General features: G+C 38.2%; 1 protein-coding gene across 1 annotated transcript in view; it reads left to right on the top strand.

Moving 5' to 3' along the window:
- The window catches only part of LOC104471187 (fibroblast growth factor 14), a 95,346-nt gene extending 76,246 nt beyond the window's left edge, over positions 1-19,100 (top strand). The window contains exons 3-4 of the mRNA XM_010086436.1: positions 15,063-15,261; positions 17,781-19,100. Coding sequence (XP_010084738.1) covers positions 15,063-15,261; positions 17,781-17,917 — 336 coding nt within the window. The 3' untranslated portion in view covers positions 17,918-19,100. The remainder of the gene's footprint in view (positions 1-15,062; positions 15,262-17,780) is intronic.
- Positions 19,101-19,576: the final 476 nt, after the last annotated feature.

Raw genomic sequence — 19,576 nt, forward strand, 5'->3', positions numbered from 1 at the left:
TTAATTTCTGTTTCTGAAATAGGTTTGCTAACATGGATTGATCATCTGAGGCTGGGGGAGGATGGTACTCCCCTGGATATCATCATGACCAAATACGCTGCTCATTTCAGAGCTTTGAAAAAGTGGTTTATACAGAATTCTGCCTACTTGTATAGTCACAGGCTACAAAACTTCTCCCATAGCTGCCCTATGAACATACCCTTTCACTTCCCACATGCAGCTGCGTGTCCCACGTGGGTCTGAAAGCCCACAGCTTGGGAAGAGGACTGGCAAAGCAGAGGGATTTACACTCTCTGCTTGCCTTTCTGTCCTGGGGTCAGTGTCTCCACTGGTATTGCCCAGAGCACACAGGGAGAGTGATTTTTTTAAAAAGGGAGGAGTGGCAGGGAGATGCATCAACTAAAGCATTCCCCTCCTGCCAAAGAAACGAGGCAGAGCCACAGAGTTTCCAGACTTGAGAAGCGGGATGCCCTCGGGCCCGCTGGTCCTATATGTTTAGCTGATCCCAAGTACTTTTTATTTTTTTTACAAGAATATGCCTTCTGCAGTGATTTTCGAAGAAGCTCTGCAAACAAACAATAGCAGTTCACTGGATATATGTGGGGAGAGGTTTCTATAAACAATGTTTCTGGACTGGTGTGTTTACCCACAGTGTCTCAGTCCATATGAAATTTCCTTCAAATTTGTGAGTGATCCCCCTGGATACCTGTACTGCTTTTTCCCTGAATTGCTCTAGTTTCATCACACAACTTTGTCCCATGTACACTCCTCCTTTTTGTCCAGGCCTTCTCAGGTTAAGTTTGGACTGTTTTTTTTTCTCTTTTCTGTATGTTCACCTGCTTGCAAATTTTGTCCTATTTCAGTTCATAAGTGGATTCCCTTTTTCTTAAACACTTCCACTGCTGACACACCACCAGAAAATCTTTTCACCTCCACCCTAAACAGGTTTGAGGGTTGATTTGCAAGTACAGCACTGCATTGCATATGATCTGCATATGTGTTTAGATGCAGGATGGTTTTAAGTTAGATAGCAAAATATCTGAGTGTTGTGCATCAGGTGTAGACGGGACAGCACAGGGATAACAGGGACAACCTGTGATGAAACAGCCCCTGCAAAAAAAGAGGAGGCATAACAGTGCTGGCTTGAAAAATGGGACTGATTTTGTGAGTTTAGGGAAGATTGTTTATGAGTAGATTTCCATAGTTGTATATTTCCATAGTTGTATATTTTGCACATCAAAACTCCTGACCTGATTTTCAGAAGCAGTAAGGCTGGTGAGAGCAGAGCGGGGGCTGCCCAGCACTGCGCCGCTGAATGTCTGCTCTCCAGGTATCACCGCTGAAATTATAATCTCAAAATCAGAGACTGCCTTTGAGAACATTGGCTGTAACCTCAGTTTCCCAGGTTTTCCTAGCTACAACATGTACTCCAAAGGCTTTTTTTTTTTTTCAACCTATTTGCTGACAGTGGTGGGTGGAATTACTAGTACAGACCTTTGAAGATATAAGGCTTAAAAAAAATGCAAAAAAAAATAAAAAAGAAAAAAGTTTTCTGTTTGTCTTTTTGTGAAACACCAGTTTTGTTATTGATGTAAATCATGCACAATGTAAACAGCATGTTCTTGTGACAGCTGGGGATTGAGCACCTCAGCAGAAACTGCGAATGCAATTCACCGTGGCTGCCTGTTTTCTAGTTATTGATCTCATGCAAGGAGATAAGAGAAAGTTTATTCTCTGAAATTAGTGACTGGCATGGACAGGTATAGCCAACACCTCCGATTTTATATTTGCTGGCAGCATTGCTTTAATTGCTGCTTTTTGCCATGGGAGAGTTCAATTCAGAAGCTGGTGGTTTTCCAGAAGCCTCTTACTGGCAGCAAAACTACCTGCTCTGCACCCTGAGAATTCCCAAATATCTTGATGCTTCCCACTGGCCTCTGAATGCTTGGTGAAATACTGAATCTGCAAGGTGATATATTGGTAAAGATGACCAGGTCTTAAATGCCAAAGAGATGTTACATTGGCAGGGATCCAAACAAATTGTACCACAAACCCATCTCCATTAAAATCTGGATTTAAAAAGAAATGTTTTTTTTTCACTTAATATTAAGGGTATGTGTGACTATTTGCAAAAAAAACAACACAATTGCTGCTGTCATATTGTTTTAAGCACTAATATGTCTGGTAGATGATCGTTAATTAGTTAGCAAGGACCTATAAGATTTGTCTTTTTTAAAACCTGTTTGAAACCTTCAGTGTATAAAGAATTAGCCCTGGATTAGCCAAGTGATATATCTGTGCTAAAATATTGTAAATTATGTAGTAGAAAGTTACTCACATTTCCAAAATAGATGTTTTGGCTTTTTTGTTTGTTTGTTTGTTAGGCCAAAATTACAAATGATTAAAAGTACCTGATAGGCAAACTGAAGAGGCAGAAGAAGCCAGGGTGTCACCTGCTGTAAATTTTATACTCCCGATTGCATGTTCTGTTGGTTGGTTTGACCTATAATCCATCTGCAATCTTAATTTTGATGCATGAAATACAGCAGCTCCAACCATCAATGAGCACACTTGGGTTCCTTACTGTTATTTTCCCACATCTCTATACCTGACCCATTACAGAGATTAGATATTTGAACAGAATAATAAGTAATAGTCCCTAAACTTGGTGGTTTTTATCAGTTGCTATCTAAAGTCTTTGCAGAGGAACCAAAGTGTTATGAACAAAGTCCTGAGGCAATACCATTGATGATAGGTTAAAACTCATAGCTAAATTTCTCTTAAAAAAGAAGAAGAAGAAAGAAAACAAGGCAGCATAACACTGAAAATAGGTTGGATAATCTTCCATTTATTGCAGTCAAAGCTTCATTTTTTTGCCCAGTCTTTCATTTATTCTTCCACAAATCATTAGTTTGATGCATTTTAAAATGTGTTTGTGTTCTGTCCTTACCTTGGCACTAGGAGATCATGGACACAGAAAGCTCTTTTCTCATTTAAATATTATTCCACCGTGGAAACAGCCACTTCTGCAGGTTTGCGACTTGTAAGTGGTGTGCTGCAGTAGTGCAGCAGAGGGCATGGTGACAGAGGTGGCAGTCCAGCAGTCCCTCTAGGCCACTGAGAGTTAGCACCGGTGAGATCAGCCCTGACCTTCACCGAGTCTGACCAGCTGCATCTGTCTCAGTCGAAAGGTTGTGTTTGGTTGCCTCTTCAGTGGAGCCTGTGTATCCAAACCTCTGCGTTTAAGGCTACTGCAATATTTAATGTATTCTGATTCCATAAGGAAGAAGCATATTTTTATTATACAGATATGCACAATTGATTCCTTCATTCCTATGTATGATATTTTATTTAGGTATTGAGTGCTTGTATTGAATGACATCGTGTTGTCATTTTTTCTGCAAATGAGAGGTATATTTCAACTCTATTGAAAAGAAATTTAAAAATACTGCAGAACAGGAAAAATAAGTCCCCTTTTCTTTGATCCATCTTTCTTTCCATACGGTGAAATATATTTCTGAATCATACCTGTGGAGTCTGTTTTTCACTCCTCATCCCCTAAACAGGTGCAAATGCTTTTGTGAAAAAAGGTTAAAAAAAATTATCCAACAAATCTGATGTCTCCTTTTCTGTCTGCTTGTTTCAAGTCTGCTTGCTTTAACTTTCCTTTTGATGAGGTATAATTGAAGATCATGTTCTGTAAGGAATGATGAGCAGCAAGAAAAAAAAGAAATCACCTCTTGACTTTACAAAGGCAGCAGCACTGGGAATTTTCAGGGAAAAAAGAAAACATCCATCTCTATCTATACAAGCATAAGAACCAAATTCAGTTGTGATGAGTAAAGTATTGAAAAATAGACTCTTATACACAGGCTTATGTGGGACTGCTTGTATAAAGGTAGAAGCTAAAAAAAAAGAAAATGGAACAGGAATTTAAGTCTAAGCATAGGTGCTCTATCTGCATCTTTGCTTAATTTTAAGAAATTAGTGAACTAATTAAGAACCAGTGGGGATGAATAACAGAAAAGGGCAGCTTCTGAAAACCAAATACACAAATTTTGGTGAACTTTTTCTATTGGCAGGTGATCTAGGGATATATCTCCGTTGCCTTTGGCCACAGGGCAGAAGTTTAGAATTAAGTTTGTAGGGTGAGAGCATGTGAGTATGAGTGAGTGAGCGCGTCCTCTTTTCTGAATTCCCCTGCCTGGGAAAAAGCCCCTGGCTGGACCTGGAGCCAGCATTTGGGCAGGAAGGGTGAGGAGGACACTCTGGCCACAAGAAATAACACCTCGGCATAGGCACAGTCTTGAGCATGGGCAATAGGCTATGGGGGAGTTAGTCATCCCTTTACAGCACTGTAGATGCCACAAAAAAGAGTAATTTTTTTTTCTTTTTCAGTCTGCATTCCTCAGGTGCAGATTAGAAGGGTTAAGAGTTGGATATTTGTACGTCTCGTTATTCATCGGGATTGTTCATTTTAATAGATTGAAGCTGCTCTAGGATCAATAGGTTGTTATCCATGCAATATTAAGCTTTGACTTTCCACAGGACAGCTATAGGAATATGCTATAATAGACAACGAGTTAGGTATAGACTTCAGAGCAAGGGGTTAACTGATTTTATGGGAAATTGTCAGATTTCTAACACCTTGAGAAAGTAGTGGCATTGATTATCACTCAGTTGCCAGCAGCTATGGATAAAAATCTTGCTTTGTTTTTTGTTGTTATGAAACTATTTGTTAAAACTATTTCCAAACTTTTTTTCTTTCATTTCTGTCACGCATATTTTAACACTGAGGCAAATTAAAAGCCCTAATTTTTTGCTACCACTCTGATTTTTATACCTTTGTGGGGTTTGCCAGACATCTATATGTTTTCACATTGTTCATAAACAACTTTACAAGCTTGTTGCTAAAAGAGGAACTTTGTCTGAGCATCCGGATGCATCTATAATAATCCTGCTGTTACCCATCCATAACAAAAACAACCATCACTGCTGAGTGTGTGTTAGGAGTTTGATGTAATCATCTCCTATGTAATGAGATACATTAAGTTTATGCTTTTTAAACACATAATGATATATGCAAAAGTGTCTGACTTGTTTCTTTTCACCACTTCTGACTGGTTAACAGTGTGATGCCATTCCAAAAATACCTTCTAATGACTGACATTTTATTTCACATTAATTGTTTAGTTAAAACAGGAGACAGAATGGATTTTCTTTTGTCTTTGGTATTGATTCACTATACAACTTTTGAATGTTTGGGTGTTAATCTCAGTATTTTAAGGTTCTTCCGATAATGGATACTTGAAGTAACAGTTATGTAGATGCCATAAAAATTAAAAAATAACAGAAAAAATATTTTTAGATCTCTGGATGAATAGAAATATATTAAGTGAAAAGAGACTTTCCAGTGAAAATTACTATTTGCATAAGATATGTATATATAAATATTTTCTGCACTTGCATTTTAAAATACTAGCAAGAAATTTAGGATTTTTGTTTATATTCATTGATTTCAGGAGAGGCAACTTTACTCCAGTGTTACCTTTTCTGGACAGACATTTGATGGGCAGCACTCCACTGGATATCCCATCATAAGTACATCGGCTTCTTATGCTTAAGTGAAACAGTGCTGTAGACATCCACCTCTATGAAAGAATGAAAATGCATAACAGGAAACAGTACAGAATATTTAAGAGTCTGTCAGCCTGACAGGTTTTGGCCATCTTTAAGATTTGACACCCATCATTTTCTACCTTCTCACTGGAAAAGGACAGGAGGAAGGAGAACAGAGAATTGATTCAGGGCCCTTTGTCTTCCTGTATGAAAGCTGCTTTGGAAGAAAAAGGGGAAAACTTGTTGAGTACTTACAGCAGTGTTTCTGCAGCTGAAGGACAAAGCTGGGCAAAAAGACGCACAGTGAAAGAAGCAAAGAACTGCTTTTTTTTCTTCTAAAATATGTATTCACTGTATAACAAGAGTTAGGTAGAAAATAACTGAAAGTGGTCTCTGTTCCCTTTGCTTCCCAGCCTTCAGTGGTCAACTGCAGCTCATTTGAGGTGCAAGAGGACTTAGCTAATGCATGTTCTCAGAGACTGGATTACATTCATTACAGAATGGTTTTGCCTTGCATTATTGTCCCCAGACTGAGGTTTCTCTGGGCTTGCCTCTTACGTTTTTCTTATGAACAACCAGTGTAAAACAGCAAAAGGATGAGAGAGTCATTAGCAAGAAGTTAATTTAATTGACCTACCCTAATTGACTTTTATTCATTCTGGCCCCTGTCTTTTATAATAGTTGATTCTTTAGGTGGTATAATTAATGCACTGAGAGGTCATAAAAGAAGGCTGCAAGCAGAAAAGCAAACTCACAACTGTAAAGAAAAAGGAAACAGAGTACACTGAAGTAAGCCACTTCTTATAACTTGACTGGTTTTGCAGCTTTTTCTAGCTTCTCAGCTTGTAAATGACACCTGTTTAAAACTTTCATAAATTCACACATCTTTTGGAAGGAACATGTAGAACTGAAAGTCTAAAGTAAACCTTACAAAATACCTCTGAATTTGCATCTGTTTGTGTTTACTTTTCCATTTGTAGATAGTTATTTACATGTCATACTATCATAACCAAGGATGTCTGCAAATACTATGTAACAGCATCATATATATGAAAGTATACCGTACTATCTGACATTGCACAATAGTAGATAATTAATGCTAATATACAAGTCGTGCAGTGGCAAAAACTGGAATCAGTTTTCTTTATCCAATATTTCAGTACATTGCAGAGGACAAGAGATTTCTTTAGTAGTAAACAGTAGGAAAAAGTCATCCTCCTTGGTTCTTTTGGGGTACTTGGTCATTTTAATAACTTCTTTTCATGATAGTTTATATTTTTTGAGGCATTTGGATTACAGAAGGTTGTCTACAGTGATGACTGTGAGTGTCTTGATAAAATTGTGTCAAAAAATTACACTGTCATTTGGAAAGGTTTGGTCTATATCTGAGAGCACTCTGTATTTCTCCTGCATTATTCATCCAGGGACAGAACAGCGGATTGATGGGTGACTGGAGGAGAATTTCTTCCCCAACCCATCGTGGTTTGTTTCTACAGCTCTGTTGTTAAATTCTTCCTTTCAGTCTCTTAATTTAGTGCTGTCACATTTTTCCCTCGGCACTGACCTTTTCTAGCTGAGAATCTGGTGCTGTCTACAAGCTGATGAATTATGGCTGTTCTGAGTAGAACCAACTAGGAAAAATAGGCTGGTTTACTCATGTTCTTCTCCAAAACATCCCACAACAGTAGTGGAAGAAAATATTCCCTACAATGTACACAATTTCTCTTAGTCATGCCTTGGGGTGTGTGCCTTTCTTATTGATACTGGATTTCTTTAATCACAGATTCTGTACAGGAGATAAAAGATGTCTTTCTGTGTTGATACAGCAAGGAGTTAAGGTTGGTGTTTAAGCTGAAGCCTTAAAGCAGATTTTTACTGCAAATCTTAAGGAACACTAGGTGCTGAGGATTACGTGGGGAGGAGATTGTGTTCTTGGAGAAAGAATATCTCATTTCACTGGTACAAGGATTCTTGCTGCACCTCCTTTAAAGCCAAAGATGTACTCAAGACAAAAGATACACATTTCTGTGAAAGTTGCCTCTGGACTGAAGCAGAAAAATACCCTCACCCTCCTTTATATGTCTGTGGAGATAAAAGAGGGTATTATATTTGAACATGTAACATGCGATGGCTGACCATTGGCTGCAGCCCATTCTAAACCCATAGTTAAAAATTTGGCTTATCACTAATATTTTTAAAATTCATTTTCCTTCTTTTATTCAGGTGAAGCAACACTTTTTTAGTGGTCCTTCTCTTGAACTTTGGTTGAAATATTCTAGTTTTGACACATAAATGCCATAAAGACAGTTTAGTAACCTTTTCCAGGCTGCTCCCTCAAACCTTCTTTCATATGTTTTTGAATTTAAACATCTTTGATTCACTCACTCCTAATCATAGACTCATAGAATCATAGAGTGGCCTGGGTTGAAAAGGACCTCAAAGATCATCTAGTTTCAACCCCCCTGCTGGGGGCAGGGTTGCCAACCACTAGAGCAGGCTGCCCAGGGCCCCATCCAGCCTGGCCTTGAATGCCTCCAGGGATGGGGCATCCACAACTTCTCTGTTCCAGTGTCTCACCACCCTCTGAATGAAAAATTTCTGCCTAATACCCAACCTAAATCTCCCCTCTCAGTTTAAAACCATTCCCCCTCATCCTGTCACTATCAAAGCCTGTAAACAGTCACTCCCCCTCCTGTTTATATGCTCCTTTCAAGTACTGGAAGGCCACAATGAGGTCTCCCCTCAACCTTTCTTCACAGGAGAGGTGCTCCAGACCTCTGATCATCTTTGTGGCCCTCCTACAAATGGCTCTCCTAATGTGAGAGTCATGATTCAGATCTGCACGATGGGCTTAATTTCAAAAACATTAGTTCACTTTTGGAGTCAAACTGTACAACTGTAAATAATATATATCAGTAAACACTTATATCAAGGAAATTTTGTTCTGTTTCAGCCATGTCCCACTGAGTTGATGACTCTGAATTGTAGGTATTTATCAAAAGAACATAAATACCTGAGCACTGCTTGTGATATAATACTAACTTCTATGTGGATGGGGAGAGAGATACATAAGACTTCTCCTGGCTAGTATATATAAGCAGTAATTTGGGATCATTCTTGAAGTTATTACTTAAATTATGCTTTTAACTGACATCATTGTTTAGTCTTGCAAATGGTAAGTTTATGGAAGTGATGAGTATGTGCTCTGCCTTCCGCACAAAATATTATCGCCTTTAATCAATTATAGTTTAATATGACCATAGCTGCTAGTTGTAAGCAAAGCAACCTTTCTTTTATGAAACAAGGAATTTTTTGTAATCCAAGCTGTTTTATGTTCTGTTTCAATCTGGATAGAAAATGAAGCCAAATTCAGGCTGCAATCAATACCATGTTAAACACACAGAAATCTGTCCAAGCTGTTTTTGTTAGTTTATCTTTATGTATGCTTTTATTCATGACCTGATTTTAGGTGCTCATGAACGTACATGAATAAAAGAATTGCTAAGTTACTAATATTTCCCGTCATATCCTAGATGATTAGAATCCCAGTTAAGTAAATGCTAATATTTGCAAGAGCATAGATTTACATTTACTTTTGCCTAAATTTAGTCAAAAGTTGTGTGTCTTTGCAAGCAGTAACATTCACATCATCGGGTCTTTTAAAAAGTAAAAAATGAGATAGGAATTTTAGCTAAAATTTCTTCTTTTACACGCTGAGATCCTTACTGCACTCTCAGTGATTCTTTAACCAGCAAACTGTTTTTTACTTGCATTATATCAAGTATTATTTATTATAGTATTTATTATATCAAGTATTATTTATTATATTTATTTTAATTTTTATTTTTTCTAAGTCAACATGTTTAGGAATCTTCCAGAGAACAGAAATAACACTAGCTCTGAAGAGTCAATAATGATGTTCTCTCACTGTTGCAGTCTATTAAGCAAATTTTCTGTCTGAAGACTGTGGAAAGTATGTGAACAGACTTCTGAGCATTTTCTGCTTTCATGAGGCATCTCTAGAATTGTCAGGTTCAGCTATTACTGCTTTTATTTTGAAGCTTTGTTAGTAAGGTCACTGCAAGGTTTGTAGTATGGCAGCTAAAGCCTCCTTTTCCTCGGTATCTTACTTGGCCAGTTTGCATGTAGAAAATTCTGCCAACTTTGCTGGTTCTTGTTTTTATGTTTTAAAATTGTGTTTCTATTAGGGGGCTTTTAGGCCCAGATCAGCTAAACATCTTCTGAATATCATACTGAACTGTAGCCTTTTGGCCACCTTTAACAGGTGGAAAGATTTGGTGCTATGGATGGGACAGCTTGAGTAACTGTTTTTTATTCTCTTACAGCAGTGTTTATCAAATAGGTAAACTGTAAGAAGGTAGTCTAACTCACCTCATTCAGTGTGCAGCAAGTCAGGGAAATATCAGTTTAGATATTTTTCAGTTCTCGTGCACAGACAAAGCCTCCAGATCTTACAGGTCTTGCTGTGTAAATATGTCTGTGATGTGCCCTTTTGCCCTTCTACAGCACTGCAGCTGTTTTTTGGGATCTTATCATTTTGCACCATGGTTACTCCAGCATCCTTCCCTCCTGCACTGAGAAATACAGTACCACCCCCACAATCTCCGTTCAGAAGTCTGCCACAAAGTTCATTTCACTTCTTCATTATTTTGACTCTATTTTTCTTATCTTTTGAATGCCTTCTCCTCGTTAAACACAGACTGCATCTTTTCAATTTTAAGGCCCTTCTTCATGAGTAATTTTCAACCTTTCTATCTACTATTAAAATGTCACTTCCTTCTTTAATTCCTGTATTGCTAGCTTCTAACCCCCAAAATACCTTTGTGCTGACTCTGTACTGCTTTTCTCACTTTGCAGACGTGTCCCATAAGCCTCCACAGAGATAGTTTTGGCCTTTCTCCAATCTCTCCTTAAAAATCCTTCATCATCATTCCTACAAGAAATGTTCGATAACCAACAATTAGCATGCTGATATAATTGCTCTGATGTTTTGGGCTTTTTTTAATACCCTGTGTAAAGCTCTGTTTGGATTGAAAGTTGTTCACATCAGACAGACTCCACTGGGTCTGTACTTCCAAAGCACTGAGGTCCTGTTCCATGACCTGGACTTACAGTGCAAATAATAAACAATATCAGGGGTTTTTTTTTACAGTGCTTCATTAGACTGGCTGTCCCTTGCTGGCAATCTCTTTGGGTTGGTGTTGAGTATCAACCAACACCCCAAAGTCCTTCTCCTCAGGGCTGCTCTCAAGCCATTCTCCACCCAGCCTGTATTTGTGCTTGGGATTGCCTAGACCCACGTGCAGGACCTTGCACTTGCCCTTGTTGAACTTCGTGTAGTTTGCATGGGCCCACCTCTCAAGCCTCTCAAGGTCCTTCTGATGTCAGACTGCAGCCTGAGAGAAAGATGTTACTTGGTAGGGAATTAATCTCAGTTGTCATCTGGATTGATTTCCAACAATCCATGTTGACAACACAGGTAACCTGAGCTCCTGAGCTCCTTCATTCAAACTCTCTTAAGTTTGAGAGGTGGATAATGGCTTTTTTTTTTTTTTTTGGTGTTTTGTTCTTAAATGAAAGCAGATTCTGACACCACCATGTGACTCCATGAGGTAAGGCTCCACTCTTACGATGTAATACTACAATGCTGAGCTTTAGCAACGCTGGTGAGTACCCCAAAACTAAGAACTGCCCAGTGAGAGAACTTTGTGATTCCAAGAGTTTGCACCCACAGCCTGTGTGTTGTGATACTTACTAATGCTACAGCAACCAGGAGAATTAAAACATCTCCAAATAGAACTCATATCAAGCAAAGTCTTGATGGGAAGCTGGCAAAAATATCCAAGTGAAAATACTTCTCAGCAAGGTGCAATTTAATACATCCCTCACTTCTCTAGAACCTAGGAAGCTGTATCAGATTGCAGTTTACAGCCAAAACCCACTTCTGGGGTTTTGGAAATTGGCAGCTGGTATATACTTTATTTTTCAAATGTTGCTTTGACAGGACCAAACCACCTTTTATATAAGACTACGGGTTAACTTTGGGCACTGGTCTTGGAGGAGAAATCCTGAGCACAAGTTCTTGTTTGCATGTCTGGTTTTGCAATTTATTCATTCACTTCCTAAAACAAAATATAAGGACTGTCCTGGGATCAAAACCCAAAAAGTCATTCTTGCAGGGAAGATCTAAATGATTCATGTCAGCCAGATGCAGATTTGTATTTCTTCAGGTTGTGTACAGATAGGCAGGTAGCCTAGGGGAGTGCCCTCACCACTGAGCTTCTCTTATAAAATGCCATTGTATCGCCTTTCCCTCCAGCAATGGGCTTGAGTAAGGTCAGTTGTGGATGATTTTTTTAAGTCAGTGCTGTTAGCACATTAGTCATTTTCTGAGAGTTCTTACTGGGTTGAGTCTTAGGTATACAGATCTAGATTTGTCCTAGGTACATGCAGAAACAGCATTTTAGGTGTCACAGCTACTTTACTGGAGAAAATGTAGGTGCTCACAGCTTTTCGGTCAGTTGAGATCGTGTCTGAGGCAAGGCTTTAGATGTTACTCTTAACTTAGAAGTACTCAGTTTCCACCTGAGCCCCAGGGAAGGTGCCCATTTCAGAAGTCCCTTTCTGAATAATTCTTTCCTCAGAGGAACTGGTGGCTGTAGTTCAGAATAGTCATCAATCAGGTGACTAATTTTAATTTGTGAATACTCTCCTCATCAGTGGAACTATTAGCCTGCTTTAATGTGACATATATTTAAGTGACTTTTTGACTGAGAGCTTACACCAGGCAGAATTGCATCCTAATATACTGGATGGATGGAAACCCTGTCCAAAGCTGTTACACTACCCAGAAATCTGGAGTAAGAGCTGCAGTACTTTTGGGCAGAACACAGTATTGAGGTTTGGCTCTTCCTTGTATGCCAAAAAAAAAAAAAAAAAAAAAGCAGACTATTACTATGCTTTTTCATAGCTAAGAAATAGTTATGATGCCATGATGCTAGTGTGTCTAGTCTACCAGTCTGCATCCAGGAGCAGCCAAGTAATTGTGTTGACATAATCCATTATTTTGACTTGGTAAAATAAATACCTATCGCTTCATATTCTGTGCTCTGTCAGAAATGCTACTGTATCTGTGAAAGAAATGAGAAAGAGCCAGTTTTGATTCAGAGATAGGATATCATTTGAAGGAATCTTGTTTCAGTATCCTGATGGATATTGTTTGGGAAAACACACAAATAGCATTTATGGGCATCCAACCATCTCTAGTACAGAAGAGCACGGAATGACAAGCAGCTTTTATTTATAGCAAAAGAAGCGACTATTGGCTAAGAAGTAGTGTTTATGGTAATTGAGCTTTACAAGGAAGTAAAACTTAGTGGGGAACACAGAGGGTAGCATTTGCAGTGAAGCAGGTAATGAGGAGAGCTGTGTAGGCTTTTCCTGATTAGCATCTGCTGTTTCAATAGCTGAGGAACATCACTCGCATGTAAATGCTTGTGCTAGGCTTTAACAGGCATTCCCTCTAGCATGCCACCCTGCCTTCTGGTTTTATTTTGAGTCTCCTTGAGCCCTGCTGTGATTTGAAATCAGTGGAGGAGAAAGGAGAGTAACATAAACAACAGACATCCTAAAGTCTTGGAGCAGAAAGAGAAAAAGCCCTGTGGCAAAGGAGAAGGTGCAGTTGAGGTATTTCCTGACATTTGCTATGGATGCCTCTAGTACAGCCTGTATTTGCTTTTCTGCATGTGTGTATAATAAATACAGCTGTGCACAGGTGTTAAAGAAGTGGTAGTGCAAAAACATGGTCATTGCAGACACCAGAGATTATTTTTTGCATCGTGCAAATGAGTGTGACCTATAAACACTAGGTGTACTTGCTCACACAGGCAAAACAACCTATTTTAGGGCAGGTTCACAAATAATTTCCCAGCTGCCGCAGTAGCTGCTTTTAGTCTGTTGATGGATGAAATACACTAATTCTTTTTATTTGAGGTTAAAAGTTGCTCCCTAATGGAGAAACCTAATAGTATGTCTGGTGTCTGCCAAGACAGCTTTGCTTACAGGTGGTAAGTTAAGCCATGGCAATACAGATACTGTGTACCCCATAACATTAGGAGAACTTGGTTTTGCACTAAGTAACATTTAGTGCAGACTCAGAAAAGCACTTTATCTGTGCTTGCTGATAAGGGTGAACTGTGTCTATAAGGACTTTGATTTCCAGAAAGGAAATCTAAGACAGAAACAGCTGTGAAAGTCTTACATTATATAGGCAACTGGGGATGGCATAGAGACCCTGAAAACACATTACCTGCTGAGTGTTAACTCAATGAGAGGAAAAAATAAAAATGAATAATACCGTGAATGGAGAAGCGAAAATATATGATGGTTCCAGACACTTACTTCTTGGGAAAGATAACTGAAAGAAATACAAAAAAAGAGGAATCAGGGCTGAGAACTTAGTGCTCTGAAAGCTTAGCAAGCTGCCTTCCACTTTTCCACATCTACCTCTTCCTTTTATGTCTTATATCTTCCACAGGTTTCAGCAGATGGATCCAAAGATAAAAAATCACAGTCACACAGAATCCTATTTTCTTGTGATATTTAAAATGTAATTTTATTTGCTTAATAACTTGTTGTTTTTTTTTTTTTCACAGGATTTTGGTAAACCCTGTCTCAATATATGTTCACGCGGTTTATTTTGTTACTGTTACTTGTGCTAGTAAAAAAAAAAATCTAAATTGTTATTTGGCTAGTGTGCTACAGAAATTTGTGCTTAGGTTGACCTTAGTAAAGAGTCTAGGACAACTGCTCTGTTACTGAACATGACTTTTGAAAATCAATCCAGTTTTGGGATAAATGCTGAGGATGACAGCAAAAATATTTTTCTTGGTACAGAAATTTGTACAATAAAATAGCATTTTCTTGTGGTGTTTCAGGCCATGAGGACTTAGAAAATTATATATATTTTAATATGTTGGTAGCAGTATTTTTTAAGCATCAGATATTAGTAGTTATAAACCATAGAGGGATTTTGTTGCATTTAGTATGTTAAAATGGAACAACTGTTTCTTCATTAATACTATTTTATCATAGACTTTCTTAATCTTTACAAGGATATCCTATCAGAAAAATAAGCACAATAATAATTATGCGTGTATTTTAAATTGTGTTTTTATGCCTGTGTCACTTCCTCTCTACTTTGAAAATATACTGTCCCTGTTGCACAGATGGGAAAACAGTGGCATCCATGTGAGGGGAAATGACTTCACCTGGAGGTCTTCTAGCAGAAGAGAGATCTCCTGGTCTCAAAGCACAACCTTATTATAAGTTGTATATTAAATTTATCAAGAGGTATTTGTAACTTAACAAAACAGAAGCTGCACTTTAGAGATATTATTTAACATTTACTTTTCCTCCCACAGGAACTTTTTACACCGGAGTGCAAATTCAAAGAGTCTGTTTTTGAAAATTATTATGTAATCTACTCATCCATGCTCTACAGACAACAGGAGTCCGGGAGGGCCTGGTTCTTGGGGCTGAACAAAGAAGGGCAGATCATGAAAGGAAACAGAGTGAAGAAAACAAAACCAGCAGCTCATTTTCTACCCAAGCCATTGGAAGGTGAGGTTCAGTCCATTGCTGACAAATCCTCCTATAAATCTCACAAGAAGAAGAGGGAACGGTTTCTAAAATACCCTTTGTGAATGTGCATACCCTGCACAGGAGCCATTCCAAGTGACAGTCCCCAGGATTCATGGAGCGGTTTTGTGCTTCAGCATAGTGATGCTAGAAAGGGCATCTGTAAAAACATTTTTTTCTGGGGATTAAGAGGTCATTTTGCAAGAAAATAAATCTTTTGTGGAAGTGCATTATGCTGTTTCTGAAATATTCTCTCAGTAGGGACAAAAGCTATAGTGAGTCTTGCAGCGAGAAAATAGTCCTTTCATTAAGCAGAATGAAATAATGGATATTGTAGGATAATTGGGAGTTATAAAGGGAATGGATGAAATGTCAGCATTTCAAAGTAAATGCTTTCTAATACAAAGCACAAAGTTCTCTATAAAATAAATCATACTCTATTACTTAGCCAGTTGATGCAACGCACATAACTTGCATAAATTGGCCTTTAAACCAATATAGAAGCAAAAAAAGTCATACTAACCTTACATACTAAAAGGATGTCAAATATTCTCTGAAAAAATGCATTCATTTATATCTTGGAACTTTTGGGTTATCCTATGTATTCTGTAGGCCTTTATAGACCTATTCTGCTTTTTGCTTCTTGTCCTGATGACACTCCAAATTTCTTTGATATTATTGCTACACATAGCCTCAGTCATTCTGAAAATTATCTCATTACTTAACATCTGAAAACACATACCTGAGTAATGCTTTAGTTAGCAGTCCCGTTTCTTTTAACATTTTAACTTAAAAATTTAGATTAAAGGATCAGTTTGTTAAATGTCTTAGAGTTTCATCATAAGGAAAGAATCTGAATAATCCAATGTTTAAACTTCATATTTGCATTCAGGTTGATGCCTTTGTGCTTTCTTGGTCTTGCAATAGCTTACAGTATTTTCATGACCTCTCAAGAATATTGACACTTTATATGTAAATCCCTTTATATTAAATTATAGGAGTTGTAGGGAGGGAAAGCCAGTGCATTTTTAGAAGCAATGTCAATTCATATAGATTAGGAGAGAAGTGACTTTTTCATTAATGTTTGGATGGTCAGACTCTCAGAATAGTTTAGACAAAACTTAGAAATAACTTGCTTTATATTGCCTATGAGTCATCAAATATGACAGCTCTTACTTTATAGTTCCATCTCATGTTATTCGACTTAATATTTTTGTAGGTCACAGTTGTTTCATCAAGGTCTTTTAATTAATTACACTGTCCTAAACACAGTTGTGGGGCCACTCTGAAGACATAGATCATAACCAGCCTTATGTACTCTAGAGAAGATGTTTAATTTCAGACTTTCAGAGCCATAAAAGGATTTAGATTATGTCATTGGAAATGTTAGAACAAGTATTTGATTAGTTAATGATTCTATGGGGCCCTTCAAATTTATTATGAAACTTCACACCACTGAAGATCAAGGTCAGTACTTTGATGCTCCTGCCTCCTACTCTAATTAGCCAAGGGATGAAGGGATTGTGCTCTCTATGGCAGCACACAGCAAGCCCCGAAATCATAGTGTGATGATTAATTCCTTTGACTGCTTTGACAACTCTTTTAACGTTGTTCTGATATAAATAAATGCTACTGAAGCTAGGTATAAGTGGAAATATTACCTGATTCACTGACATGGAAAATGAAATTGAATTATCCAAAAGCATTAATCATTAAGGCAGCTGGAACTGTGTAATTGAACACATGTACTTTCCTCAAAGGATTTGAAGTGGTTAGATAGGGACTGAAGCCCACGGGCAAACTTTCAATTCCTCTGAGAATTCAGTTAATAGTTTAATTTTGAGTTTTCTGCACTTCTGTGTTCAGTGGAGATCAGTGGCTACTGCATACGCTTTTTGGAAAAGAAAAAAACCCAAACATGTTGTGTGCTCTCCGCAGCACTATCTTGGACATTTCTTCAGTACACACCTGAAGAGATCAAGGCCAAACTCCTCAGATTTGGGAGACAGATGTACAAATAACTTTGTAGAACTGGACCTGAGCCTAGTCTTGCAATATAGGACTGAAAAAGAACACTTAAGTCTAGACAACTGTATGGTATGATCTCATTTGTTAAATACCAGCTGTCTTATCATATTTTACTTCTAAAAACTTGCAGATACATGCATATGTTTGTGTGTATATTTACATTTTTCTGTGTCTGCCTCATGCAAAGACAGAACAGTAGTTTTTCATTTCCGAGGCTTCTATAGTTTCCACTAAACAAGCAAGCATAGTTTCCTACTGTGTTTTTGAGTCAGATATGGAAGAAGTGAGAAATTTGCAAAGCTATCAGACATGCAAAACTACTGTCTGTTGAAGTAAAGTTTCCCTCACATGCAAGAGGAACATGGATTATAGTACAGTATCAGTTATTGTAAAAAATTAATCGTCTTTGAGATAAGCTCTTAAATGAGATACATTCTTAAAAATGTCTCTCCTTTTCTCCTTTCTCCCCTCAGTTGCCATGTACCGAGAACCATCTTTGCATGATATTGGAGAAACAGTGCCAAAGGCTGGGGTGACTCCAAGTAAAAGCACAAGTGCATCTGCAATAATGAATGGCGGCAAACCAGTTAACAAGAGTAAGACAACATAGCCAGATCCTCACAGGTGTTGTGACTTACTGAGTCCCGAGTACAGTTGAGCGATTTATCCTTGCCAGACTTCCCCTCTGCAGTGTCTGTGGATCAGCTTGCGGCAGGTCACAGGCTTGCTCGTTGCTGTTTCTGAACTGAGTTGTTGCAAGCGGATAAATCTCAACGTGTAGCTCCACCCACAACAAGAAGACACCTGGATGAACCAGCTAAACTCAGACCATGGAATGCCCTACCAGATATTGGAATGCCTTTTTAATATCTTTTCTGTGACTGTGACACTTCATGTGAATGACATACTTCACAAGTACACTTGATACCTTGCCTGCTGACAGTTGCCCATAATCCCTTTTTGAGTCCAGTTTCAGCAAAATCCATGTGTTTAAGTTCTATTTTGTAGCACACAAATAATCAAGTAATTTCTAGTTAGATGCTGTAAACCTGTGCTATTATGGATTTCTCTTCCTCCCCTTTTTATAAGGCTGCTTGCTCCACTGTCTGTGACCTTTTGCAGGGATTGTGTTTCTCTATAACTTAAGTGTTGCCGGTGGCTTAGTTTTGAAAGCAATCAGGGAATCAGGAAGCCTTCAAAAATCTATAATTACAAATTATATCTATAAAGAATAGGATTGTTGTCTCTGGCTTACAATATTGATTAAATACTCTTTAGTAACAGATACTGTGCTTCTGAGGTTGGCATTATAGTGGAGGGAAGAGTGTCAAACACAACCAACAGGAGGTTTTCTGAAATGAGTGTTTGGCATCCCCCTATAGTTTCTTTTTGTGTGTGTGTTTTATACATATCACAGGCTTACTGGTAATGGTAACATTTGCCTTGCCCAGCGAGCAAGACCCACTCATTTTTGGGAAAGTGGGTCCAAAGAATTTTGTAGGCCTTGTAGGCCTGAATTAAGGCTCATTTTTCATCTACTAAATCTTCATTGTTTGAAAAAACAACCACCACCAATTAAAAAAAAAAATACAACTAACCAGAATTGCGCTACCTAAATTCATTTCAAATACAATCCTTTCCTGTTTTTAAGGAACTGAACTTAATGCCATTGTTACTTTTGGCTGAATCTCACACCTACTTAGCAAAGCATGGGCAAGGATGTTGTTGTGTTCTTTTTTGCAGCACCAATGCAAAGGGTAGTTACAAATTATAGTTTATTATTTCTAGTGTTTTAAAATAAAGTTTTAAAACTGGACATATTACAAAACTTTATTTTTATTTTCTGCCAAGCATGCAAAGTCCGGTCCTATGTATCTCACTGATATCTCAGTACGTACCTCCACCCAGCTTCCTAGGATAATACGCCCACCCAGTTGCTAGATTGAAGGTGCCTTGCCTTGATCTCTGTATACTGTACTTTCTCCTACATGAACCTAGAAGAAATCAGAAATATCATAAAATTGAAGCCTTGGATCCTATTACCAGAAACACAATCAACACTTTGAGTTTGTCACTTGTGAACAATGAAAAAACTGTTGGGGGCGGGGGGAGGGAAGATTTAGAGAGTGCCAGAGAGGTGCCATGGAAGTCTTGCACGCTTAGTTATAGGCTTTCAGAGGACTAAAAATACGGGTACTCTCTGTGTGCTTAAGAAAGTTATTTGTTTCTCAGAAAGGGTGACAAGGACCAAACTGTACTTCAGTCTGGA

Source organism: Pterocles gutturalis, unplaced genomic scaffold (genome assembly GCF_000699245.1).
Source record: "Pterocles gutturalis isolate BGI_N339 unplaced genomic scaffold, ASM69924v1 scaffold1586, whole genome shotgun sequence".
NCBI classification, from domain to species: domain Eukaryota; kingdom Metazoa; phylum Chordata; class Aves; order Pterocliformes; family Pteroclidae; genus Pterocles; species Pterocles gutturalis.